The 27678-nt window shown below is 30.9% G+C and overlaps 6 protein-coding genes across 6 annotated transcripts; 5 read left to right on the top strand and 1 right to left on the bottom strand.

Moving 5' to 3' along the window:
* Window positions 1-8531: 8531 nt before the first annotated feature.
* On the top strand, window positions 8532-10196 carry SAPINGB_P003875 (uncharacterized protein; the record flags this gene model as incomplete). Its single annotated transcript, XM_031998590.1, has 1 exon — window positions 8532-10196. One exon carries the CDS (start codon window positions 8532-8534, stop codon window positions 10194-10196), a length of 1665 nt encoding a protein of 554 aa, XP_031854481.1.
* A 1088-nt stretch (window positions 10197-11284) lies between these two features.
* On the top strand, window positions 11285-13633 carry SAPINGB_P003874 (uncharacterized protein; the record flags this gene model as incomplete). Its single annotated transcript, XM_031998589.1, has 1 exon — window positions 11285-13633. One exon carries the CDS (start codon window positions 11285-11287, stop codon window positions 13631-13633), a length of 2349 nt encoding a protein of 782 aa, XP_031854480.1.
* A 127-nt stretch (window positions 13634-13760) lies between these two features.
* Window positions 13761-14525, bottom strand: SAPINGB_P003873 (uncharacterized protein; the record flags this gene model as incomplete). Its single annotated transcript, XM_031998588.1, has 1 exon — window positions 13761-14525. The coding sequence occupies one exon, from the start codon at window positions 14523-14525 to the stop codon at window positions 13761-13763; it is 765 nt and encodes a 254-aa protein (XP_031854479.1).
* A 2647-nt stretch (window positions 14526-17172) lies between these two features.
* Window positions 17173-18741, top strand: SAPINGB_P003872 (uncharacterized protein; the record flags this gene model as incomplete). The annotated part of the gene is made up of 1 exon (XM_031998587.1): window positions 17173-18741. The coding sequence occupies one exon, from the start codon at window positions 17173-17175 to the stop codon at window positions 18739-18741; it is 1569 nt and encodes a 522-aa protein (XP_031854478.1).
* Window positions 18742-19127: 386 nt separating this feature from the next.
* Window positions 19128-22426, top strand: SAPINGB_P003871 (uncharacterized protein; the record flags this gene model as incomplete). The annotated part of the gene is made up of 2 exons (XM_031998586.1): window positions 19128-20298; window positions 20379-22426. The coding sequence occupies 2 exons, from the start codon at window positions 19128-19130 to the stop codon at window positions 22424-22426; spliced, it is 3219 nt and encodes a 1072-aa protein (XP_031854477.1).
* Window positions 22427-23406: 980 nt separating this feature from the next.
* Window positions 23407-27654, top strand: SAPINGB_P003870 (uncharacterized protein; the record flags this gene model as incomplete). Its single annotated transcript, XM_031998585.1, has 3 exons — window positions 23407-24204; window positions 24257-24483; window positions 24546-27654. The coding sequence occupies 3 exons, from the start codon at window positions 23407-23409 to the stop codon at window positions 27652-27654; spliced, it is 4134 nt and encodes a 1377-aa protein (XP_031854476.1).
* Window positions 27655-27678: the final 24 nt, after the last annotated feature.

Raw genomic sequence — 27678 nt, 5'->3', positions numbered from 1 at the left:
TTTTTTTTGATTAAAAATTCTACATTTTTACCTTTTCCCTTTATATATATATATTAATTATGGTAGAAAATCCAAGTTTGTGGAACAACGGAAACGACCCTGTTAAATATATCATTTGAAGTGAAAAATAAAATTAAAAGCATTATCACAAAGTTGTTTGCAAAGGATACAGTATCAATAGATATCAAACAATTTGTCAAAGATTTTTCAAAATTCTTGGTCGCTGTATTGATGAACTAAACAATATTATTAAAGAAGTGAGCAAAAGTCTATGATTGCCAGGTACACATTCGTCGTTTTGGCGTATTAAAATCTTTTCTTTGGTACCACAGAAATTAGGAGACACACAAAGGAGTTTGTTTCTTTGAAAGGTGTAACTTTCACTATGAACCATTTCTACAATTAGCAATAGTCTAAGTCTATATTCTATCTAAAATTAATAGATTCCAAAGAACCTCAAGTTTTTTTGTAGTTCAAAAAACTTTGAATTTCTTCTATTGATAATCATCCTAAAAGAAGAATAGAATCTTAGGATCAGCAAGGTAGTTTGAATATTATACAATAACAGAGCTTGTGTCAAAATGCCTGAGCTTCAAAAACAAATAAATAAATAAATAAACGGTTTCAATATTTTCTTTCCAGCTTGTAAGAGATTTGGAATGATGAATGATATTCAGGTTGAGGTGGATGTTGATGAGTTGAGGGGTCAAGGCTTGGGAACCTTCAGAGTTTTGTAGCTTTCAAGATCTTTTCACCGATTAAATTATAAAATTTGGTCAAAAAGACATTTCAAATAAGTATAAAACAATGGGAAATATTTTTAAATCTCACAGTTCTTAGATAGAAAAAAAAATCTCCCAGTATATGATATAATCTCTGGTTTATTCAGTATGATAAAAAAAAGGTCTATGAAAATGGTGGTGAAATTTCCTTCAAAATTATATTACAAATACATTCATTACACATTCACTTGCCCAAGCCTCTTAAAATTGTGATAAAGACCTACATGATTACGTGTGTGACCTTTTATTTTCTTAGTGTACATTTAATTAACTACTATGATAGGTGGTGTAAAAATGTTCCCTCAAAAAAAAAAAAAAAAAAAAAAAAAAAAAAAAAATGGGAGATGTCAATTATGATGGTACTAATTTAAATAAATTCTTGAATAAAACCAAATCAACAAATCAACAAATCAACAAATCAACAAATCAACAAATCAACAAATCAACAAATCAACAAACCAACAAACCAACAAACCAACAAACTAAAACCATTCTTTTTTTGATTTATTGGTTTATTTATTCATATAAACTTTAGGAGAATACTGTATACCAATTATTAATTAAAAATTCATTAAGCCTTTCTAAAATATAAAATTTTCTTTTTTTTTCTTATTCTTCTTCTCATCATCAATTTTTTTTTAAATTCATATAAATAAGCATTTCATTTCTTCAAATTTCGATATATATATATTACATGTTTCTTCGTTTTCTCAAAAATCATTTTATTTTTCTTTCATGTATTTAAAGTCTATTTGCACTGTACAAATTAAAGTAATTTGCAAATTCTTTGTAGTATCAAAATTTAAAAAGTTAAAATCAAAATTTCAATAAAATCTCTTCATCCCTATTAAAAAGTTAAAAACAAACTCATTTTTTTTAAATTCTACTTGAATCTGTCCGTGCGCAGGTATATTTTAAACGGTTCTTTACTGAAAAAAAAAAATCAAAATCAACTTGTTATATACGTAACTAATGACGTTTTTAAAAGTAATTTAAATTTGCAATTAAAGTTTTTAAACTACGGTTCAAATAATCAAAATTACAATAACACGTAAAATAAACTTACTTTATTTCTCGTGTTTTTTTACCTTATATTTTAATTCTTTGAAAACCAAATGGCTGATTAAATATGTTATCCGGTTATAAAAAAGCAGAGCCAACCCACAGTATGTCGTATATTGATATCAATTGCAATTCCTTGGAATTCTTGCCAATCATAGTACTATAAAGAATAAAGTCTAAACAAAATCTGGATTTTTTTTTTTTTTTTTTTGATATCACTTAATAACCTTTTTAACATTTTATTTTCCTTATGCTTTTATTCAAATGTAGTTTTAATTGATCTTCATTAATATGCTTAAGGCTTTTTTTTTTAATTTCTTATTAGTTGATAAATCTTAGATGATGTATAACTTTTAACATAAGTAATATTTGTAAAACAAAATCATTTTAAGCTATCAAAAAAGAACATAGCAAGATGTTGTTATTAATACTTTTAAAATGTAGTTTTGTAAGGTAACAATTCAATTTTGAATTAAGTAAATCAAGTGGCATCATAACTCTTTCCTTTGTTTTTTTTTTGTTCATCAAGTTGTAGAAGTGTGTTTTTTTTAAGTTACCCCTCCTTTTTTTCTGTCAACAAACAAACGCCGTCTGTTTTTAAAAGAAATAACTCAAGAAAAGTAACAAGGTATATATTATTTTATTTCATGGAATAAAGATTCAAAAAAAAAAAAAAAGAGGTAAATGAATAAAAAAAGCCATTGTTGTGATGAATATGTGTGTATATCTGAATATATGTTTAGTTAGTTGATACTACTCACGTCAAACTAATCATTTTTTTAAAAAATATCAGCTAAGTTACTATATATGGTTAAAAAGGCCAAAGAAGGAAATGCCCGGCTCAAGTGTACAGTTTAAGAAGTTAACACAATATCTGCATACGCTATTATAAAAAATATATACAACCCATTTATATGTACATAAATTTAGGTTGTATTTTAGAAATATCTTGGATGGATAGAGGATTTTTTATGAAGTGACATGCAATTTTTGATAAAATGAATTTTTACTCTTCAAATATTCAAAACATTAAGAGTCTCAAGCTTCTCTTTTTTTTTTTTTTTTTTTCTTATCCAAAAATGAATTGAAACTTATAAAAATCACTTGATATTTTTTTTTTTTTTTTTTACTATAACAAGGCATCGAATTTTTTTTACTACATAAAACACTAATACTTTACTTTAGGGTAAAAAAACATGAGGCATTGCTTATTGGGTCTGGTTAATGTATTTTAACCAAAACAACTTCTTGCTGATAAGCCTGATAATACATTGCAAAAAAAAAAAAAATCTTTCTGTATATTTTTATTAGTTTTTCAATCAAGAAATTACTTTTCCCACTTTGTTTCTTGGTCATTATCAATCATGAAAAATAATTAAAAAAAAAACACAAAACTATTCTTTAACATGCTGATGATGGCAGATTAACTGTGACAGTTATACTAACAAATATTCAACTAACTAATTTCTATATTTCAAATGATATTGGGTTATGATAATTTATGATAGCAAATAGAGTTTCGGCTTATGAGTGTTGATGAATGATCGGCATTTGAAATATAATAATAATATTTATATTTTGTATCAAATGATTATTTTTTTTGCTGATATTTAATCGCACAGTCATTTCTACGTGATCAAGTGGATCCATGTTTAAGCTAATGAACGTTAACGAATATACTCGGGACCTTATCTTAGCTGCCAAATTTTTTTATCTTTTTTTAATTATTTTTTAAATGTCTATGCATTTTTTTTTTTTTTTGCTTTTCAATAGATATATATATATATTGAAAAAATTCAAACTGATTTTATATTCAGCATATTCAATATAGTATATATCTCTAAGGGAGTAATGTTCTTAATTCCCGCTAGCAAACAAACAATTTGATTGAACAACTATTATTTTCCGGCTATTTTCCTGGAGGTTGCACGCGTGTAGAGTCAAAGCATTGACGGCCGACAGCTACAACAAGTATTGCTCTCATTTGTGTTGTTTATGCATCCGCTTTGGTGAACTTTTTATTTATTATTTATTAATTATTTTTATTTTTTATTAATTCTTATGTGGCGCAATTGATTTTTTCTATTTCTTTCTCATTTTTATTTAAATAAATGACTAAACCATTATTCTCATGATATTGTGAACTTAGGATGACAAGGCTTACAGGTCTTATTCAATTTAACTAGTAGGTTATTAGATACCATGGGACCATGTTAACCGGTACGCCCACATTTTAAGTTATTCATTCAAAAGGCTTGCAACAAAAATTTGGATCATGTTTGAAAACTTCAGTTCTTATTTTTTTTTTTTTTTTGACCTAATCCACCCATTGATTTTCAATCTCAGTTAAGTTCTTATTCATAAATTTCTAGATATTATCTTTTTTTTCATTCTTCTTTGGTTTGCTCATTTAAAAAGTTGAAATATCATTTTTTTTTTCTCTTTAAATTAAATTCATTTAATAATATATATTTTTTTTCTTTTAGCTTGGACCAAGATGCATTTTATACATTGTTTTTGTATATATCACCAAGTGCACTTCTTTTTATTGGTATTTTAAGTACTGACCCCATTATTTTAACAATATTTCGGATATATCTATAAGCTGCATGATGGTTTCTCTTTCTTTCTTTTTTTTTTTTAACTTCATTGCCAAAAAAAAATATAAATATCAATATATAATAATAATAATAATAAAATTAGTATTTAGAGGATTATCATAAGCTATAATAGCTTAGTCAATAATATTGTCTCAGAGCTTTGTGTCTCATTACTGAATCATGATTTTTGTGACTAGATGCTTGAACTATGTGTATCAATCCTTTTTTTTTTTTTTTTTTTTATTATTCCTGTAATTGAAAAATTATGCTTCAGTTTCACTCATTATATTTAAATTTGGGACTTAAGCAATTTTAAGTTTTTTTAAAAGGATATGAAATCCATTTTATCTATCGTTCAATGATTTTGAGAAAATTGTGGAAAATTGAATAAAAAAAGAAATGATTCACAAAAACGTATACGCGCTAGACTCACTAAAAAATTAGACTTATTTACTCTGCATTTAGTTAGCTCAAATTTATTTATTTTATATTTTGTTTTGATAAAAGACTAGTGAGTTTGAACCGAATTTAATGGAACAAGAAAAAGAAAAGAAAAGAAAAATAATAAATTCACCATTTTTTTTGAATATTCCTATTGTTATCAATTACGCATTTGCATTTGCATTTGCATTTGCTCAAGTTGGTTTCTTATTTTTTTATTTTATTTTAAAAGAGAGAAGTTTTATTTAATTATGATTTTGTCTTGTTAAAATTCAACAGCAATTCTTGGAATTGATATAACAATGAAGTTCGTCATCCAAGGGTCCCAAGGCGTGCTCTTAAAAAAATTTTGTGGCACATTTGCCACATTGTATTTCTTCACTCCCTCACCCTCATGTCCTACCCATTTTCACTCAAGCATACCCTCCCTTGCTTTAAAAACAAAAATCAGGCAGATTAATTGCATAAAAGTTGAGATAACTTCATTTATCTACAAAATAGTAATCATTGTGAAATAATATATATTTATATACTTAAATTAAAGCTAAATTTTTCTTGTATTACAAGTAATGATGATGATGGTGATACAAATCTCTTACGATTCTTGTAAAAGTTAATTATTCGCTAATGCCATTTAAAACATTCTCCATTGTGATATCTCTAAATATATCCAACATTGGCACTCTGAAGGTGGTGCAATAAGTTCGGGAACAAAAGAAATAATAGATAACTGCTTTAATTTGTCTAATGTTGCAGACGCCCAGAGTTTACCCCGCTCTTCGTTTTCTTGATACTCAAAGTCGATTTTAAAAATCAAAAAAAAAAAAAATAAAAACCAAAAATTTCTAGGCAACAACACCTTATCAATAGTGTTCAACTTAGCCAGATAAAAAAAAACAGATTTCTTGATTTATATTCAATATATAAATATCTATTATTTAGGGTAGAAAGGAGTTGTTATGATGACCCTATTTTTTTTTTTTTTAATTTATTTTTTTTTGTAAAAATAAGATCCAAATTTTTTTTTTTTTTTTTTTTTTTAATGAGACTCGAGCTAGTGAGATTTTGATTTATGATACTAGTAATTGCATAAACGGTAAAAATAACTTTAAATTATAGCAAGCTTCTCAAACGCCTGGTGTTTGGACTTTGGTTTTTCTGTTAGCCAGAAAAGAAAAAAAACAAAACAAAAACAGGACAGGCTACATATGAAAAATAAAAAAAAATAAAAAAAAAAACGAGGCCAAAGATATATTTAGCAGAAAGTAGTGAAGCGAAGTGTCGAATGAATGTATTATAATACATTAATTTCAATAGATATAATAATGAAGTAAACTTTAAAATGATAGTTTGAAAAAAAAATAAAAAAAAATAAAAAGATTGCCGTGAAGCTAACAAAAAGTAAAGAAAAAAAAATATTGTTTAGGGTTATTAAGATTTTGAATCACCAGTGCAACTGAATGTTAATAATAATTTTGGCCCAGTATTTCCCTTGTGCAATCCGAGGCTTTGGTTTCAATATCATTTTTGATAGCATCGGCCGAAACTCTTTTCTTACTATTACATACCAAAACTATGATAAATATTTCTACTTACTAGTGGATGAGCACACACAAAAAGTATCCACTTAAAATACGAAAAAATCAAACTTTTTCTACCCATATATATATAGATATATTTGGCTTCAGAATGAACATTTTGAAAATCTTATAAGGGATAAGCCAACTGAACAAAAAATTTTCAACATAAAAAAAAAAATGTCATTTGAATCGCTAAACATATGCCTATAACACAAAATGAGGTAGAAATTATCAACTCTAAAGACCTACTTTGTATTTTTATGGAAAGAGAAAGAGAAACAAAAAAATACTATGGCGAGAGAAATTCAGGCAAAATACTAATCGGTATCTCTTACTTTATGCTCTTTTTTTTTCTTTTTTTTTTTTATCTGAAAAAATGGAAATTCTTAATTCGGAAAAACGTGTTTTCATTATCTGTGGGGGCATATCTTTTTGAAAATTATTTTCTATTTTCTATTTTTATTTTTATTTTTATTTTTATTTTTTATTTTTTATTTTTTATTTTTTATTTTTTATTTTTTATTTTTTTATTTTTTATTTTCTATTTTCAATTTTTTACTTTTTACTTTTTTATTTTATTTCTCTCTCACTCTTTTATTCTCCATGTAACATTTCTTGTTTTGAAACAATCATGGAGCTGCACACAACCCTAATTGGCGCAGGATATAAGAGGACGCGCATATGCAAAATCCAAGAGACCCTGGTTAGTATCAAACAGCCTCAAGACGTCACTGGATACAATACTGGATAAAATCAAAAAATTAGCGACAAATTCCATTATTAAGTTAAGAGCTTTTAAACTTATTTTTTTTATAAAAAAATAAATAAAAAAATGTGGGTGTTCTCCATATAGAGACACTACAAAAAAAAAACACTACTATAAAAAACTTTTCATTTATGATAGTTTGAAAGATGAACTAATGTAGAATATATTTGTGTGATAGTGCAGCTTTAAATACGGTGTGTTGATCTATGGGGGATTTTGTTTGCAGCCGCCATTTCCTATCCAAAAATTAATACTTGTTACTGAATACTCGTAAACTGAGTCACTTTCAAGAGTCTGGGCATCAGATTTATTTTATTGATAATTTTAACGACTCCCCAGATTACCCAAATGATATAGTTACAATTGAAGATATAACTGAGATAGAAAAAATAATTTTAACTGTCAAAGCTTCATACATTTTTCAATTATTATTAATAGTAAATTTACAATAATTACAACAAAAGTCATACAAATAAAAACATCCGAGAACAGAAAAAAAAAATAATAATAATAAAGCATACTAAACTCACCCCGCCTCCATAAGCAGATTGCAGGACAGGGTATTTTTTAACGAGCCTCAATTGATAAATGTATCGGGGATATTCGGATTAGTAAAAAAAAATCTAGCGTAAAAAAGTAGTACTGTTTTTATCACTGGTTCAAGGGATGTTATGAAGAGCGGCCCAGGGCTTTAAAAAATAAATTCCTAGGCTTAAAACCCAGGCTCAACAATACTAAACCACACTGCAACTCTACCCCTCCTTTCCTCACCATCCCGGCTAATCGGTGAAATATTCTTGTTTTTAATGATAATATATTTCAATTATTGATTAACTATTAAACTATTAAACTATTCAACATTTATTATCTTTTTTCTAGTTATCACCAAAATAACAGAACTTATTATGAGGAAGTACTTGTACATGCAAGCTTCTTGGCTATCTTTATTTGAACAATTAGATAGAAACAACATATAGTTCAAATAATATAATCAAAACATTGGATAATCTTCTTTTATGAAAACAGTGTAATAAAGCACTAGAAACATTCACAGGGTATTAAATTCAATAAGGAACACGTATATAAATCTTTAATAAACCAGAATACATAAAATCATAAACTTATTTATCCATATATTCTTTACACACTTAATATTTTTAATACTCCTTGACATATAAATAGTTGAAATCCTGCCCTTAAACCGTCTTTTTTTTAAATATATATATATTTACTCATTTCTTAATCAGTTTTTCTATTTTTTTCTCTTTTCTCCTCTTTCTTTTTTTTTTTTAAAAAAAAAATGACATTTTCTCAAGATTTTCTAAACACTTGTCAAAATACTACTTCCTCATTAAATAAACAAAATATTTTTCTTTCAAAAAACTGTCCTTCTGTTTCACAACCTCAACTGGCTAAAGATTCTCCACCTTTCTCTATAACTTCCCAAGACTCTTCTTGCTCATCTCGAAATAGACTCGGAAGTCAAAGTAGTATCACTAGCATTGAAAGCAATAGCAGTAGTGATACATCTGTCAGCAGCTACTTTTCTGAATCGTTATCACCAAAATCGCTGTCATCCTCCTCTTCCTCACTGTCCTCTTTAAACTCTAAACCTAATTTGCACTCAACGTCTTTTTCAGACACAGAGTTCAACGAAGCTTCGAGTCGCATGAAAAATTTTGATTTTATTTCCGCTCAGGGCTATTCTTCCGAAGTTCCTTCCAAAATGCATGGGCTTGTTGCAAATAATAATAATACTAATAATAACACTCAACTCCAAATGAGTGGCACCGAAAATCATCATAATGCTATCTCTTCTTCTGATCATTATACTGTCCCCTCCGCATACGCCCCCCACTCTCAGCCGTCCAATTACCCTTTTGTTACATTATCTTCAAACTGTCAACCACAATATTCCCCACCCTCACTTGAACTCAAACCTACTGTATCCTCATCTCATCACTCATCTCGAGAACATCGTAGCAACAGTACCTCAAACACTGGATCTTCAGGAAGTAAAAGACATGGTCGCCATTCTCATTCAGCCCCCAGCTCCGGATCTTCTTCCTCTTCCTTATCTTCCTCAATTTCTGTAACATCAATTGCAGCTTTGGTTTCTTCACCTATCCCAACTCCTGTTTCTGTTTCTGTTCCCGCTCCTAGTCCAATTCCCGCCCCATCCCCATCCCCAACACCAACAACGGTATATAGAGATAATGAGGGAGTGGATTGGATTACATTTACTTACTCAAAAGATCGTATCCCCAAGGAACACCGCATTCGATGTGACATTGAAAGTGTTGACATTAACAATCTAACTGAAGAATTTAAAAAGGATAATTGTATCTATCCACGCGCTTGTGTTGTGATCCACGAATACAGAGGGAATCGTTGGGAATATGAGACTCAATGCAACGCTATTGGCTGGTGTCTTACTTGGATAAACCCATCAATCCGTAAAAGACGTGGTCTGATTCAAAGAGCGGTAGACAATTGGCGCAATACCAATGCAGATCCTTCTTTGCGATCACGACGAGTTAGACGGATGTCGCGCAAAAATGACAAGATGAAGTGTTCAACCTTGGCAGCAGCAGCTGCAAATGTAATCCCAAGTCCGGGACCTCATTTAGGTTCTATACGCAGAACCTCAGCATCACCTTCATCAATCATTTATCAGCAATCACCATATACACCCGAAACTCCAACAGCTCCATACTACTACTATACCAATTCGGACTCTACTGTACCACAAATTCACCAACAACAGCAACCACTTGCTAATGCTGCTCCCACTCCTTTATCACAGCAATATCAATCTGTGGTTATGTATGAGCAAAACCCTATGCAAGTGTACCCGAACCAATTTATGGTATCAGCTCCTAATCCTCCACCGTATCATGTCAATGGTCAGTTGGTTGCCCCATCAAATCATTCAACCATAGGGCATCATGCCAATTATCGTTAAAAAATATTTTTTGTTTTAAGGTTATCTATCTATCTATCTATCTATTTATCTTTTTTTTTTTTTATTTATTTGGTCGAGTTTATTTGTTTAAGAAAAAATTCAATGAAAATTTTTTTATTAATTAAATGATGAGTGGATCGGCAAATGCATTTTAGGCACTAAGAAATAATATGTCATTGAAGAAAAATAATAAGTGGGCTTTGTACAAACATGTGATTTATAGAGGCTTACTAGCTACATGAAGAGAATAAAGACCATGCACTGTTCTTTTAAACACGAACTCTGAATGGGTTTAGTTGATAATTAAGCTGATAACAGCCTGAACACCATTAAAGTCAAGTTTAAACAAGGTTTATTGAATCTATCCTGGAGTAGTCTGCGCTTTGACGATAGTCAAATTAGACTAAAATAGAAAAAAATTCATTTTTACTTTCAAAAAAAAACAAAAACAAAAACAATGCAAAGCTAAAATATCACGAGTAACGAAAGTAGCTTTAACATTTAACATAAAGGTATCCTGCTATATTATTAAATGAAAATATTGCACCTTAATTGATAAAATACATTGAAATAATTCATTAAAGTTTATTAAGATTTATTAAGATTTATTAAGATTTATTAAGATTTATTAAGATTTATTAAGATTTATTAAGATTTATTAAAATTTATTTATATTTATTAAGATTTATTAAAATTTATTTATATTTTTAATTGAGTTTTGAAAAAAAAAAAAAAAAACACGTGAAATTTAAATTTTTAAAAACGGAGGCTTAAAATAAGAAAAAATTCCCAATCTAGGTATAAGTCCCTATTGTAAATATGCGGCTCATTGAAGACATTGAACTTATTGAACTTAATAAGAACGAACCTATCCACAGAAAAATAAATTTGTTACAGTTATTCAAGTATACATTGGTAATTGTAACAAACAAATCAGGGTGCAGTCTTTTGTTTACATTTTTCTTCTCTCTCTCCCCCCCCTCCTCATTTTCTACCATCCCCTGTTATTTATTAGTTGACCTAAACAAAAAACACTCACTATTTTATCAAATTCAATCATCATAACAAGCCCTTAATTCCCATTCACCATGTCTAGTTCAGTTTCTCCGACAAAGACTACGAGTGGGCCTGGTGCAGCCAGCATTTCTGGCTCTGCAACCCCAACCTCATCAGTTTCTGGAGTCGGTTCTGGTTCTATTTCTGCTGTTGCATCAGGGACCACTGCCGGCATTGCTACCAGTGCTATCCCCCCTGTCACATCCGATTCTACATCATCTGTTGCATCAACTGCTGTTGAATCACCATCAGATGGCCGTCGTCGTCAGGCATACCGTGACGAAGCTATTCGACGTAAAATCAATACAAGTCTCTCTAAACGGGGTGGTGGTAGCAGCTCCACAGGTGGATTTCCTTCTGGATCTTCAAAACAACGACGGCCGCCACCTGGGACTGTTCTTTCTTTGCGCCCTTCTCCTCCACTTACAATGAAATACTCTGCTACTGTTTTTGAGGCAGCCCGTCTTATGGCTGCCAAGCGTGAAAACTGTGTCTTGGTTGTGGATGAAGATGATACAGTTTGCGGTATCTTTACAGCCAAAGATTTGGCTTTCCGTGTTGTTGGAGCCAACTTGGATTCTAAATCAGTGGCCATTGAACAAATTATGACTCGCAATCCCATGTGTGCACGCACAGACACCTCTGCCACAGAAGCCCTGAACCTTATGGTTAACGAAGGCTTCCGCCATTTGCCAATTATGGACGATAACCAGGACATTGCTGGTGTTCTTGATATTACAAAGTGTTTCCATGAAGCCATGGAAAAGCTTGAGCGTGCTTACAACTCTTCTCGAAAACTCTATGATGCACTTGAAGGTGTGCAGATGGAGGGAGGTCTTGCTGGAAACTCCCATCGTGCTGCGCAAATCATTTCTTATGTCGAAGCCTTGAAGCGCCAAATGGAGGGCCCTGATCTTACAACTGTTCTTGACGACACAACTGTTCCTGTTTTTGTTAATTCAAAAACTAATGCCGCAGAAGCTGCTCGTCTTATGAAGGAGCGAAATACCACTGCAGTTTTAGTAACTGATAATAACCATATTACAGGCATTGTTACTTCGAAAGACATTGTTCTTCGTGTGATTGCCGCCGGATTTAATCCCAATATTTGTTCTCTTGTTCGCGTTATGACACCTCAGCCCGACTTTGCTCCTCAGTCTTTGACTATTCAATCTGCATTACGCCAAATGTATGATGGAAACTACCTTAATCTTCCTGTTATGGGTGATAATAATGAAATTGTTGGAATTGTTGATGTTCTTACCCTGACCTATGCAACTCTTCAACAAATAAATTCAATTAGCACATCTGATTCTGAGGGCCCTGCTTGGAATCGCTTTTGGACCTCATTTGATGATCACGATACCCACTCTACACACTCGGATGGGTCCGGATATAACCAACTTGGTGGAAGCAATAGCATTATTAATCAACAACAGCAGCAGCACCTTCGCGCAAGTACACCTGGCGGAATGGGATCTGGAAGCGTTGTTTCTACACGTGCACGCGATATGGCTTCTCCCGGAATCACTTCATCTGAGTTGGCTCAGTTCAATATTGTTGAATCAGGGTATGAAATTGGACCCAGTGATTCAATTTCACATGCAGGTATCACCACAGATAGTGTGCTTCTTCCTAGTGTTGGTCTTGGATCACTTGTAGGCTCTACTGCTCGAGGGTCTGTTGCTGTTTCTACTGGACCTACAGGTGGATCTATTTCATCAGAAACTATTCCATTCCCATTTAAATTTAAGACACCTTCTGGACGGGTTCATCGTGTTACCATTGCCCCAGTCGACGGACTAGAATTTTTCCGTAATGAAATTCTTCAAAAAATGAAACCAGATGAAATTTCTAAGCTGGGTGGTGCGGATGTTGAAGTAGATGAGGAAACTGGTACTTTGCTTCAACCAGGATTTGCCATTTCATATATTGATGATGAAGGTGATGTGATTGCAATTACTTCTTCTAAAGATCTTTCTGAAGCCATTGCTATAAACCGTTCGCTCGGTAAGGCTAAGGCTGAGCTTTATATCCATCATCCCGATGAAGAAATTTCTCCTCCGGCTCCGGCATCTATAGCCACAGGAATTGGCAGTGTTGCACCTTCAACATCTTCAATCCAAAACAGATCAGCACTCACTTTATATCGTCGTGATGATAATAATAATGATGATGAAGATGATGAAGATGATGATGACGGAATTTCCTACCGCAAAAGTGCTCGTAATGCACGAAGACGTAGGGGTCCACGCGGGGGAACTAGTCCAGCAGATGAAATGCTGATACCTGGTGTTCCCAATGAATTACTTCTTCCTGGTGCGCTTGTTACACTGGCTGCGTCAATATTGGCTGTATTTGCATTGAACCGCCATCATTAATTTATCGATACAAGTTGCATTTTTTTTATATATATATACAATAGTTAGAGACAAGATAAAAGAATATATTGGTTATTTACAAAAAAAGGAAAGAGAATAATATAAGGGTAATGCATTTCTAAGAAAATTAATTCATGGCGGAATCCATTTGTTCTTTGACCTCGACATCGCGAGCCTTGCGAGCCTGGGCAACCAAACGGCCCCATTTCTTCTTTTGCTCGCCCTTAGACAAGGGCTTGGGAAGAATGGTGATGTTGGTACCTTCGTAATCCTTAGGATCGAGATAAATGGCATCTGGTTCCTTAGGGTTGAAATGAACTCCAGCAACAAATGTTTCAAAATAGTTGTAAAGATCATGTGCGTCCACAATTTCAGCTAAGCGCGAATCTGGAATGGCAACTCCGAGTTCACGAGCTACGCGTTTGGTAAAATCCAATCGTGTTCCAAAGTCCAATAGGCTTACACTTTTCATCCATTCTATACTGTCGTTGTTAGTATCTGTGTTGATGCCAGCAGCAACGCGGATGGCAGTGGCCACCTGTGCCAGGTCGAGAGTTGGGGCCACAGTATTGATGGGGAAAGCTTCAGCGAGAGAAAAGCCATTGTTTTCAAAGGACCAAGATTCATCTGTATTGGGGAGACCGATAACCTCAAGTTTTGGTGCCTGACGTTGAGTAACATCGCTAGCTGAGCCGCTCTCAATCTCTGACAGTAATTCCTTGGTTTTCTTAGGCTTGGGGACTTCCACAGGCTTAAGAGCAGGGGAAGCTTGTTTTGATCGGAAAAAGGAAAATAGATCCAATGCCCGTGGAGTTGTGGTGTGAAGCATTCGGCGTGTTTGCACCATAGTAGCGGCGCGTCGCACGATATTTGCCGTAACAGTTGTAGTCATTATATATATATATATATATATCAAAGGTTCAGTCCAGGATTTAGTACTGGGGTTTATGTTGTTGATCCTGTGTTATGGTAATGTGTGTGTGTGTATGAAAAATTTTTTTTTTTTTTTTGGTGGTAAATAATTCTTGATAGAATATATATATATTTTTTATTGTCAAATTGCAACCAAATGGGTTAGGGTTTATTTTAATGATTGGCTAAATTAAAAATGTTACATGTGTGATATAATATTTAGACTTTATACCATATAACTTTAGGTTTAATTAACTAAATATGTCTTGTCTAAACTCAGGACAAAATGATTGCAAAAGCAATTTTTCTTTTTTTTTTTAACAAAATTAAATTTAAATAGGATTATTTTGAAAGGTATTTAAGAGATTAATTTATTATTATGACTATTAGTTCAACGAATAAAAATATCTTGAGCCAAAAATAGGTAAAATTTTTTTAAAAAAAAAAACAATTTATAAAAAAAAAAAGAAATAAAAATTAACTGGATAACATTATTCTTAGTTTAATTATATTTAAATTATATTTAAATTATATTTAAAATGTTTGATGATTTTCTTAAATAATGATATTTTTAAAACCAATTTACAAATCTCTTGGATAATTTAACTCATTTTATAAACAACGTACGATTGAAAAATGGAATATATAATATATTTTTTTTCATCACTCTTTATTATCCGGTTATGATTATTATTTAATTTTTTTTTTGATGAAACAAGAATTTATTTATAATTTTTTTCAATACCTGGCGTTGATATCCATTTTTTATTTTGATTATTACTAAATACAATTTTTTTTTTATTCAAGTACAAGTACAAGTACTTTTTATGAAATAAAATAAAAAAATATATATATTTAATAAATTGTATTTAGTTAAAATTTAAATATTAACTTAAATTATATTGAGACAAAAGTTATTCTTATTTAAATAAAAATATAACCACAATGTTACATCTTGCAAATATGAATCAAAGGAGAGAGTTCTTAACCAAATAATACTATGGATTAGAGTTTATATAAACATTCCAAGATGAAGTCGTTTATATTAATAGTTTCTTAAATATTTTAAGGTTATATATATAGTCTTGATCAATAATAGTATTATTCTCTACGTATAAATAAAAACTTGTATAAACTTATTTTACATTATAATAATAATAATAAATAATAATAATGGTATAAAACAATTTCATTCCAATGGGTTGTAAATTTACATACATATTTCTTTAAAAGAAATTTCCAATATAATTATATTTTATTTTTCATTTTAAATATGAAATAAAAAATGGTGGATAAAGCCTTCCAAGGTATTTGTTTAATTATTTAACCTACCAAATAATGTTTTTAATTTTCACCTTTTTTTTTTTTATTTTGATAAAAATATATTTAAAAACTTTCTTCTTTTTTAATTTTTAATTTTTAATTTTTAATATATATATATATATATAAAAGAAAAGAGTTAATTTAATGTGCTTATCTGATTTATATGTGTGAGATATTTAAAAAAAAAAAATCATTATTTTTAAGGGTCATCCGATAGTTCGAGGTTGTCGATAGTTATTGTCACTCACGTGAGAATTAAAGTTCCGTTCAAACCGCGGAAAAAAAAAATAAATATTTCTGGCCTGTTTTTTTTTTTTTTTTTATTTTTTTTTTTCTTTCCTTCTTCAATCACAAAAAATTTAAACCTACATTTTATTTTTATATATACCTTTAAAAAAAGAAAAAAAAAAGATCAAATTTCAAATAACAATATTTTTTAAATTATAATTCATTATTTAAAAAAAAAAAAACATTGATAATAAATTAACCATAATTATCAATAAATTCTATTTATAAAGATGCATTGGGAGGTTTGATGAAACGTGATTTTAAAGGACTGGTGATTTATATGGTTGTTGTTGATGTTGAATTTTCTGTGTACCTTGAAAAAAAAAAAAAAAAAAAAAAAAAAAAAAAAAAAAAAAAATTTTGTTTGTTTACCAGACCACAACCACCACTTTTTTTTAAATTCATCATCAAAAAAAAAACAAAAAGCTACATTTATTTTGATTTTGATTTTGATTATTTTTTTGAAAAAAAAAAAAAAAAACAATGATTTATTAAATACAAAATCAATTCTTTTATTGGTATTTATACTTACTCAAAGTATATTTATATAAAAGAAATCATTCAAGTACTGATACTGCAGCAATCTTTCTAATTTTTTCTAAATTTCTAAGAAGCAAAAAAATAAAAATAAAAAAAACCCCGCCCGCAGGATTCTCTTTCTGGAACACAAAAAAAAAAAAAAAAAAAAGAAATCATAAAGGAAGACAGAAAAAAATAAATTATACGGAACAAAAAGTCCATACAATTTTTATTTTTATTCTTATTTTTTATTTTTATTTCTCTTTTAAAAATACATTAAAATTGGACTGTTTTCTTGTATTTTTTAATTTTTTTTTTTATTATCTTATTATCTTAAAAAAAAAATGCTATTCAAATTTTAACTTTTTCTTTTATTTATTTATATATTTTATCTCAGCAATCCTTACGCCTTCTACAATCAATTACTTTGTAAAAAGTTCAATACTTTATCAACACTCTTATTTCCTAATCGCATTAAAAAAAATTAAGAGAACAAAATGAGCAACAACAATACTAAAATTCCCCAGTCCATCTCGAAAAAAAATGAATCTGAAAAAATACATCGATTTGTAATTGCAGGTGGATCTTATGCTGCTATTTCTGCAATAAAAGTATTAGGAAATGATATTCTTCCTCGTATGATTGCAGACAAATCAAGTAACTTTAAAATAGCAATCACCGTCATTGCTCCAAATCGCGAAGCATATTGGAATGTTGCAGCAGTGCGAATAATTTCAGAAGTTGATCTTTTAGAAACAAATACAAAACAACTTTTTTATCCTTTAGTCGATACTTTTAAACAATATTTCCCCCCAGAATACCTCCACGGATTAAATATTATTCAAGGGAAAGTAATTTCAGTAGATCCTGAAACTAACACTGTTTCCTATATCCGTCTTGACGATAATGGCCCAGCTAATGATGACTTCAATTTTTTGGGCCAAGAACTCTTCTACGACAGTTTAATTTTAGCTACAGGTGCATCTTCTTCTTCAGCTGCCTTTAAATTAAATGGAACGTCAGAAGAAAGCAAATCCGCTTTAAGGGAACTTCATAACTCTGCACATGCTGCTCAATCCATTGCTATAATTGGCGGTGGTGGTGTAGGTGTAGAACTGGCAGGTGAACTTGGCTACAAGTACGGGAAAACTAAAAAAATCACTCTTTTTACTGAATTAGGAAGGGCATTGCAATACCTTAAGCCCAAAATATCGGAAAAGGCCATCAAAAGACTTGAAGAATTAGGTGTGGAAACCGTTGTTAATCACAGAGCAGTTTCAATTGTTCGCGATGACGATTCATATGAAATACAATCCCCAAATACTGAAGAGGAACATCCACACGAATACAATAACGACATTACTGCATCAAAAACTCATAAAAGTACATCAAACGAGTTAAAACCTCTCACATCTACATCAACTAATGGTAGACTTCATAAATTAATACATTTACATCATGGCAATACTCATGGAGATAATGGAACTTTCAATGAGTCTTCAAGCGATAATTCTTCTCAAGGAAGTTTAGATACAGAAAGTTCAACATTAGATAATTCAACGCACAATTATAACCATGACTTGTCAAAGTTCCCAACATATCATAAAAAACCATCCCGGACAACAATAACTTTCCAAGATGGGAGTAAAGCAACATATGATTGCTGTATTCCTGCAACAGGAAATACACCAAATACTCAATACCTTCCTGACGGAACGTTAGATTCTGAAGGTTATGTCCTTGCAGATTCTTATCTTCGCATGTTGAATGATAATCCCAATAAAAATATTTATGTAATAGGTGATCTTCTGTCTGGAGGAAGAGAAACTATGGCAGATATTTCAAATTCTCAGATATTATCCTTAAAGGCTACATTGATTCATGATGTTGTTGATTCCTCATATCCATTAAAAAAATACGTAATATCACCACCATCATACTTAGTCCCTATTTCTAAAAAGGGTGGTGTTGGTACAATGAATGGCTTTACTGTTCCAAGCGTCGTTGTTACAATGATGAAAGGAAGAGATTTTAGAATGGAAGAGTCTCATAAGTATCTTGAATAATTAATTTAACCGTTTGAAAAGATATTTAGAAGAATAAAAAAAAAATTGTGCTACTACTATTTGTATATGAAGATTAAATTATTAATCTAGCATAAATCATTCATAGACAATGCCTAACTTTTTGATACTAAGTTAATCTTAAGTCGACTTTGATTGTTATAACCCTGGCATTTTTTATTCGATTTTAAAATCATTTACATGTTTTAATCGTGAAATGATGAGTTACATAATAAATTACATAAACAATTTTATTTTACGTAATCACTTTTTTTTTACAAGTAAAAATTTTCAAGTTTTTTTTTTTCATGATTTTTCAACATATTATATTTGTTTCTTAATTTTATTTTTTCAGATAAACACAAGAAACAAAAAAAAAAAAAATAATCATGGATCTTTTTGATGTTTTTGATGAAGATCCTTCAGTTTCTGTCCCTGAAGATACTCAAAAAGAAGAAGTCGTAGTTGGAGAAAAACGCACAAATTCAGTTGCGTTAGACAACGTCTCCGACTCTCAAGAAAATGAAAACGAAAATGAAAACGAAAACGAAGCAAATAAAACTACAGATGATTCAGTTAAGGAAAAATCAACAAATAGGAAAATAAAAAAAAATAAAACTTCAGATGAAGTGAAAACCGTGGTCACTGATTCTTTTGAAACCGAGGCATCGCGTGAAGTTACCGCGTCTGCTGGTCTCATGGCTCAAGAAGTTGTTCAAAATGGAGATGAACAAAATGTTGTTTTATCTCATCAAGTCAGACATCAAGTCGCACTTCCTCCAGATTACGAGTATATTCCCATTTCCCAGCATAAAATAGAACACCCTGCTAGAACATACCCATTCACCCTGGATCCCTTTCAAAAAGTATCTATCAACTCAATTGATCGTAATGAATCAGTTCTTGTTTCAGCACATACATCAGCAGGAAAAACAGTTGTTGCAGAATATGCTATTGCTCAAAGTTTACGCGATAAACAGCGTGTTATTTATACATCCCCAATTAAAGCTCTTAGTAACCAGAAATATCGTGAACTTCTTGAGCGATTTCAAGATGTTGGCTTAATGACTGGTGATGTTACTATTAATCCTGATGCATCATGCCTTGTCATGACTACAGAAATTCTTAGATCAATGCTTTATAAGGGATCCGAAGTTATGCGTGAAGTTGCATGGGTTGTTTTTGACGAAATTCATTACATGAGAGATCCTGAACGTGGTGTAGTTTGGGAGGAAACAATTATTTTACTTCCTGATAAGGTTCATTATGTTTTCTTATCTGCGACTATTCCTAACGCTATGCAATTTGCTGAATGGGTTTGCAAAACTCATAACCAGCCATGTCACGTTGTTTACACTAACTTTCGACCTACCCCCCTTCAACATTATCTTTTCCCTGCAGGTGGCAGTGGCATCCATCTTGTCGTCGATGAGAAGGGCAATTTTAGAGAAGAAAATTTCCAAAAGGCCATGGGAAGCTTGGGTGAAAAGATGGGTGAAGATCCAGCTTCTATTGATGCTAAACATAAAAAAGGAAAAATTTCCAAAGGTGGAAAACAAGGTAAGATTTTGAAATGAAGAGAGAAACAAAAAAAAAAAAACTGTTAAACTGTTTATTGACTAACAATTGATATTTTTTAGACCTGGGTGATATTTACAAAATTGTTCGCATGATTATGCAAAAGAATTTTAATCCTGTCATTGTTTTCAGTTTTTCTAAACGTGAATGCGAATCACATGCATTGAAACTTTCCAAGCTAAATTTCAACTCAAGTGATGAAGTTGAAATGATTGATAAAATTTTTACTAATGCAATGAGCTCTTTGTCTGAAGATGATCGGAAATTGCCCCAAATTTCACATATTTTACCCCTTTTAAGAAGAGGTATTGGTATTCATCATTCTGGTCTCCTTCCCATTCTTAAAGAAGTCATTGAAATTCTTTTTCAAGAAGGTTACATTAAGGTTCTTTTCGCTACAGAAACATTTTCTATCGGTCTTAATATGCCTGCTAAAACCGTTGTTTTTACCAATGTTAGAAAATTTGATGGTAAAAATTTCAGATGGGTTTCTGGTGGAGAATATATTCAAATGAGTGGACGTGCAGGAAGAAGAGGTCTTGATGATCGTGGTATTGTTATTTTGATGATTGACGAACAAATGGAACCTGCTGTTGCAAAAGGAATGGTTAAAGGTGAGGCTGACAGATTAGATTCTTCATTCCATCTTAGTTATAATATGATTCTTAATCTTCTTCGAGTCGAAGGAATTTCTCCAGAGTTTATGCTTCAACGATGTTTTTATCAATTCCAAAATCATGAACATATACCCGAGTATAAAAAGATGTTTACCGAAGTGGAGGAAAAACTTGCTGCTATTCATATTGAAAATGAAGAGGCAATTCGGGAATATTATGATTTACGTGAACAAATTAAACTTTTTTCCGATGATGTTCGCACAGTTATTACCCTTCCAACTCATATTATTCCTTATTTACAACCTGGGCGTCTGTTAAAAGTTAAAATAAATGGAACAGATTTTGGATGGGGTGCTGTTGTTTCTTTTGATCGCAGAAACCCACCAAAGAATAAGAAAATAGAACTATCCCCTCACGAGTCAATCATTGTTGAAGTTCTGCTTTGGGTCACAAAGGCTTCTCCCACAAATCTTCAGCGCAAAAAGAGCCCATTTTTACACCCAGGAATAACCCATTCTTTGGATCCAAATGAAGGGAAAATGGAATCACTTTGGATTACTTTAGACTCAATTCAAAAACTGAGTAATCTTAAGATTCGTGTACCTAAAGATCTTTCATCTCCTAACCAACGGAAGTCTATCAAACGTAACATTGACGAAGTTTCTCGACGTTTCCCCGATGGTATTCCCAGCCCAGATCCTGTTGAAAACATGAAGATTGTTGACGATTCCTTTCTTAAACTGATAAGAAAAATTGAGGTTTTGGAAACTAAACTACATGCAAATCCTCTTCACAATTCTCCAGATCTTGAGGAACAATTCAACAAATATTCTGAAAAGGTCGCTCTCATTCAAGAGCGTAAGAAAATCAAATCTAAATTATCTGATGCTTACTCGATATTGCAACTAGATGAACTTCGGTGCCGCAAACACGTTTTACGACAATTGGAGTTTACAACACAGGACGATATTGTCGAACTTAAGGGAAGAGTTGCATGTGAAATTTCCAGTGGTGATGAACTTGTTATTACAGAAATGATTTTCAACGGTAGTTTCAGCAATTTAACTCCTGAGCAATGCGCTTCATTACTCAGCTGTTTTGTTTTTGATGAAAAAACGCGCGAAGCACCTGTACTTTCTCCTGAACTTAAAATACCTTATGATTCACTTTGTGAGATTACAAAAAGAGTTGCTCAAGTTTCGAAACAATGCAAAATTAACATTAATGTCGATGATTACCAAGCAAAGTTTAAAATGGAATTGATGGATGTCGTATACCATTGGTGCCAAGGTGCGACTTTTGCTCAGATATGTCGTATGACTGACGTTTATGAGGGCAGTTTGGTTCGTTTATTCCGTCGTCTTGAAGAACTGATTTTGCAGGTTGGAGAGGCGGCAAAAATTATGGGAAATACAGATATTCAAGATAAAATGAACAAGGCATTAACTTTGATCAAGAGAGATATGATTTCTGCTTCATCTCTTTATCTTTAATAGTCGATAGAATTATTTGCTTTCAAAAAAAAAAAAGTACGTTTATGACATTAATTGAATAAAAACATCACTACTATTATAATTTAATTATACAATATTGTAATAAATTTCTACCTTATAATCTTAAAAATAACTGATCTTAGATATGTTAGTCAGTTTGGATCTTGTTATTGAACTAAATGGATGGATTCTTATCACAACAGGGATTTTCAGAAATAAAATTTTTTTGGGATCATACAATATTATTACATAATAATTTGAGATAGGTTACTAATGTTTTATTGATTGAATAACTTCCTATTATGTAACATAAATAAATAAATAAATAAATAAATAAATAAATAAATAAATAAATAAATAAATAAATAAATAAATAAATAAATAAATAAATAAATAAATAAATAAATAAATAAATAAATAAATAAATAAATAAATAAATAAATAAATAAATAAATAAATAAATAAATAAATAAATAAATAAATAAATAAATAAATAAATAAATAAATAAATAAATAAATAAATAAATAAATAAATAAATAAATAAATAAATAAATAAATAAATAAATAAATAAATAAATAAATAAATAAATAAATAAATAAATAAATAAATAAATAAATAAATAAATAAATAAATAAATAAATAAATAAATAAATAAATAAATAAATAAATAAATAAATAAATAAATAAATAAATAAATAAATAAATAAATAAATAAATAAATAAATAAATAAATAAATAAATAAATAAATAAATAAATAAATAAAGTAAACAAATAAACAAATAAACAGACAAACCTCACTTCCCTTTCTCTCTTCCTAAAAAAAAAAAAAACAAAAAACGCAGAAAAAAAATTTTTTTTTTTTAATGCTTGTTTCATCAAGTTCTTCTTTTTTTTTTTTTTTTTTCCCCAATTCCTTTCAATATAACAATACACTTAAGAATATTTCATTTTTACCAAAGAAAAAAAAAATTGCATAAATGGTGGAAAAAACTTTAGAGACACCTAACGGTGATTTCGATCAAACTCGACAGTCCCGCCCTCGTACTTATGGTAAAAAATTAAATACCCTTCAAAAAACCAGTAACTCAAAGGAGTTTTCCGAATCCTCATCCTCATCCTCAAATGTTCCAACTCATGAATTTACACAGAAAGAAAGTTCGCGTGATATAATGTCATTTCTTTCATCTACTCAGGCTTTGGTCAATTATTCAAAGGAAGTTTCTTTAGATTCTGAACCCGATGAATCCGATGAACTCGATAATACTACTAAAAAAAACTTGGAAGCACATTCCTCAGATACTGAAAACACAAAAACTAATTTGAACGACGAGGAGCTTCTTAATAAAATTAGATCTTTGAAGCAAACAAATACGCATGCAAAAGTTTCTAATTTAATCGCCAAATCATCCATTACTTCAGACGAACAATCTTCCATCCAAACACATGATACCAACTCTGATCTTAATAAATTACCAGTTGGTGTAATTGACACTATTGAAAAAATGCATACTGATACTGATCAAAACGTCAATCAAAAGGATACGAGCAGTGACGATATAAATAACCATTTATTTAATGAAGATAATGAACAACCGGCAACATCAGATATTGAAACTGAACAAAACTTAGTCACTAATAGGAAAAGTGATTTTGTTGATACTGAAAATAATGTTTCCGTTTCTATTGAAAGTGCTTCCAAAAATATATCGAATATTGAAGAGATAATTTATACAGCGTCTGATGATGAGAATTTTCTTAAAAGACGCGTTAAAAAGGTATGGTTTATATACAATAAACTTTTAACAAGTTTCTAACAAGCTGAAAAAGCCTTCTAAAAAGGAGACTGAAGAAACTTATCGCAATACTGCACGTATTAAACGTGACCGAAATCTTGGGCCTGCTCCTACAAATAAAAAAGCTCCTCTTGATGGGTTTTTAAAACTGTTTAGAGAAAAAAAAACTTTCCCTATCTTTGACGCAAAACTTGAGAGAGTTTCTGAAAAAAAATCTTTGAAAGAAGTCAGTGAAGAAGAAAGTGTATTTTCTGATCAAATGTATGTTTTTTCCCCCCCTAATTATTATAGGCATTAAGGTTAGAATTAACAATTAATTTTAGATTAAGCCCGGAACCAGTTCATTCTTCGATACCTTCATCACCTATTACAAAAGATGCAGATGATTTTTCTTCTAGGAGGTCTAAAGAACTGGAAACTGATACTAATCTTAAAGCCTCAAAGAAATTTCAATTAAAAAGTATTAAATCTTATACGAAAGATGTTGATATTGATATTGATATTGATTTTGATTTTGAGATAACGAAACCCATAAGGCCTTCTTTAATTTCAAATTCAAATGGGGGTTTAAATAAAAAATCATCTCAATCTCAACTTATTAAAAAACAATTATCTTCAAACTCTATTCAAAATAGACTTGCTAAGTTTGGAATAAAATCGAAATTATCAAACTCCTCGAATACCAAAGATATTAATAACACAGATACACCTAAAGCTATTATTTTTCATCAGCGCAGCCAAATTCGAAAAGAACGGGAAAGTAAATTTGAGAAAATGAAAACTATTATGCAGCATCCCGCAACAGCCAATGACAAAAACTTAAGAAAAGAAGTTGATGATGAAATAGAACGAGAAATCCTTTTACAAAAGGCCAGAAAAAGTGCAATGCTCATTCGGAAAAGAGAAAAAGAGCTTGAAGAAAGTAATAGATCTAAGGAACTTTCATTAAACAATGAATGTGATGAAGAAGGTGAAATTGCCCATGTTTTTAGCAGTGAAGAGGAACAGGAAGAATCAAATTATGAATTTATAGATCACTCCACAGATACCGAAGAGGAAGAAGAAAACCTTGAAGAAGATGAAAGTCAACATAGTTTCAACAACGAAAACTCTTTATCACAAGAGGATAAGGATGATGGAGATTGTGAAGAAATTATACTTCCTAAGAATAGAAAAAGTCGAAATATTATTTTTGAAGATGATAATAATGACCAAGAAGTTAATAAAAAAGCTTTGTCAACTCAGATTATATTGTCTAATACTATACAAAATACTGTGGCTGTTACTCAAACCCAACAAATTTCGCAGTATTCCGTTCAAAGTGACAAATCATCTGATTTAGCTTTAGATTTATCTACCCAGGTCATTTCTTGTGCTGAAACTCAACAAATTATAAATAAAACAACCGATACACAGGATATTTCTGAATGTTCATCCATTTCACTGGCAACCATTGGAGCTGAAAAAAAAAGAGATGATCAGTTTGATGTACTTGGAAAATATCCTGGCTTCACACCTTCTCAGTCAAATAAAGCTATTCTACCATTTGGGAAGAGCAAAAAAAATGTTATTTTGGATGAAACTGGAGATTTTCCTGATCCCACACCTATATCTCAAATCCCTCCAGCAACGCCTCTTTCCCCTCCACGAAAGCTGAAAAGTACAACATTTTTGGAAAATTCCAAAAACACTGATTTGAATGAAGCTTCTGAAGATGAGCATAGTAAAAAGGGGATTTCGATTTCTGGCCCATTTTTACGAAGACTTCGCCAGAAAAATAATTTTAATGATGAAGAGTTAATTGATGTGGAAGAACCAACCCAAGTTACAGATAACGTTCCGTCTTTGCGTGACTTTAATCATAAACACAAGCTGACTGAAAAGAAATCTTCTTTTGTTAATGAAATTCTTGATGAAGAAGCAGTTGAATCGGAAGATGAATGGGCAGGACTTGGAGGTGCTAGTGATGATGATGAAAGAGTTGCAAATGAAGAAGAAGAGGAAGCGGAACTCAAAAAAGTGCTAATTAATGATAATGATGAAATGGTTTTGAAAGGTAACGCTGAAATGGAGGCCAGTAATTTAGCTTTACTTGCTAAAAAATTAAGAGCTACCGACGAAGAAGTCACTAAAGAACTTCTCGAAATGACTACTGGTGAATGGCGTAAGAAGGGAGGGCGCAATGGCTTATTTGATGAACTCTCTGATGACGATTATGATGAGTTTTTTGATGAAGATAGCCATCGTCTTTTGTTGTTAAAGCATAAAAAGGAAAGACAAGAGGCCCTTAAACTCGAAATTATGGCTAATAAAGATTTGTCATATTTAATATCTGAGCCCAAGGCCAGTGCGTTTCTTCGTCAATTAGTTGAAGTTGGTCCTGCTGCTCATATTGATGCTGAAACAAAAGCAATTTTTGGTGATGAGGATTGTGAAAAATCCATTGATGTTGATGTTTCTAGACCAGAAGAGACTTTATCAATTCTAGAAAATACTGAAATTAATGATGACAACAACTCTTCATTAAAAAAGAGAACCAATTCTGAAATTGAAATCAAAGAAGATGATCAATGGGCAATCATGCAACGAGCTAATGCACAAAGCCAAAAACGTCGCAAAGTGAATTTGGAAAACATTCATTACCAGCTTTCATTTTTGAATAAATTAAAAGACAAAAACGATGCAGATGCAGATGCAGATGCAGATGCAGATGCAAATGATGTTCTTGAACAGGACGGAAGTTCAAATATCCATTTAGAAAAGCCACATACATTATTTGACAACCTCGATTCTGATGTGGAGGATATATTAGAAGATAATGATTTCCCAATAACTGGACTTGATTTTAATGACGAAAAAGCAGGTTCAAAAATGATTTCTTCCATTTCGACATTGACTAGCGTTTCTGAAATAAAAAAAAAGTCACGGTTATCAATAAGTTTGCAACGAAAATCAGGTCACTGCAACTCAAGAATAGAATCTGATAGTTTACTTTTTGGTTATTTGGCTTCTCGAAACAACACAATTTCCAAACTTCGATCGAATAAGCCTGGGTCAATTGTTAATCGCTCTAGCATATTACTCAATGATGAAAATGAAATTACAGAAGAATCTCCAAATAATTCAAGTTCAACTCAACGGCAAGAAGTTACTGTTACAGTCGGACTGCCAGTGGAAGCATCGGAATCATCAATGACGGCTTCTATTAATTATCAAAAGAAGGGAAGTGTTACCAAAATATCTAATACTGCTCTTTCATCCAAGTCACTAGGCCGTCACAATAAAAAGCCATTCAAGAATGCAGTAGTCAAAAATGGGTCTGCAATTAAACGAGTTGATCCCATAAAATCAGCAAAAGCTGAAATTGACCGAAAAATATTAAAACGATTGAAATCTTCAAAGTTTCCTTCGTTGGAAGGCTCTTGGTCTTGAGTGTTTTAGTTTATATTTATCAAA

This window comes from Magnusiomyces paraingens (assembly GCF_902498895.1).
Source record: "Magnusiomyces paraingens strain CBS 517.90 genome assembly, contig: contig3, whole genome shotgun sequence".
NCBI lineage: Eukaryota > Fungi > Ascomycota > Dipodascomycetes > Dipodascales > Dipodascaceae > Magnusiomyces > Magnusiomyces paraingens.
This window is presented reverse-complemented; position numbering and strand designations above follow the sequence as displayed.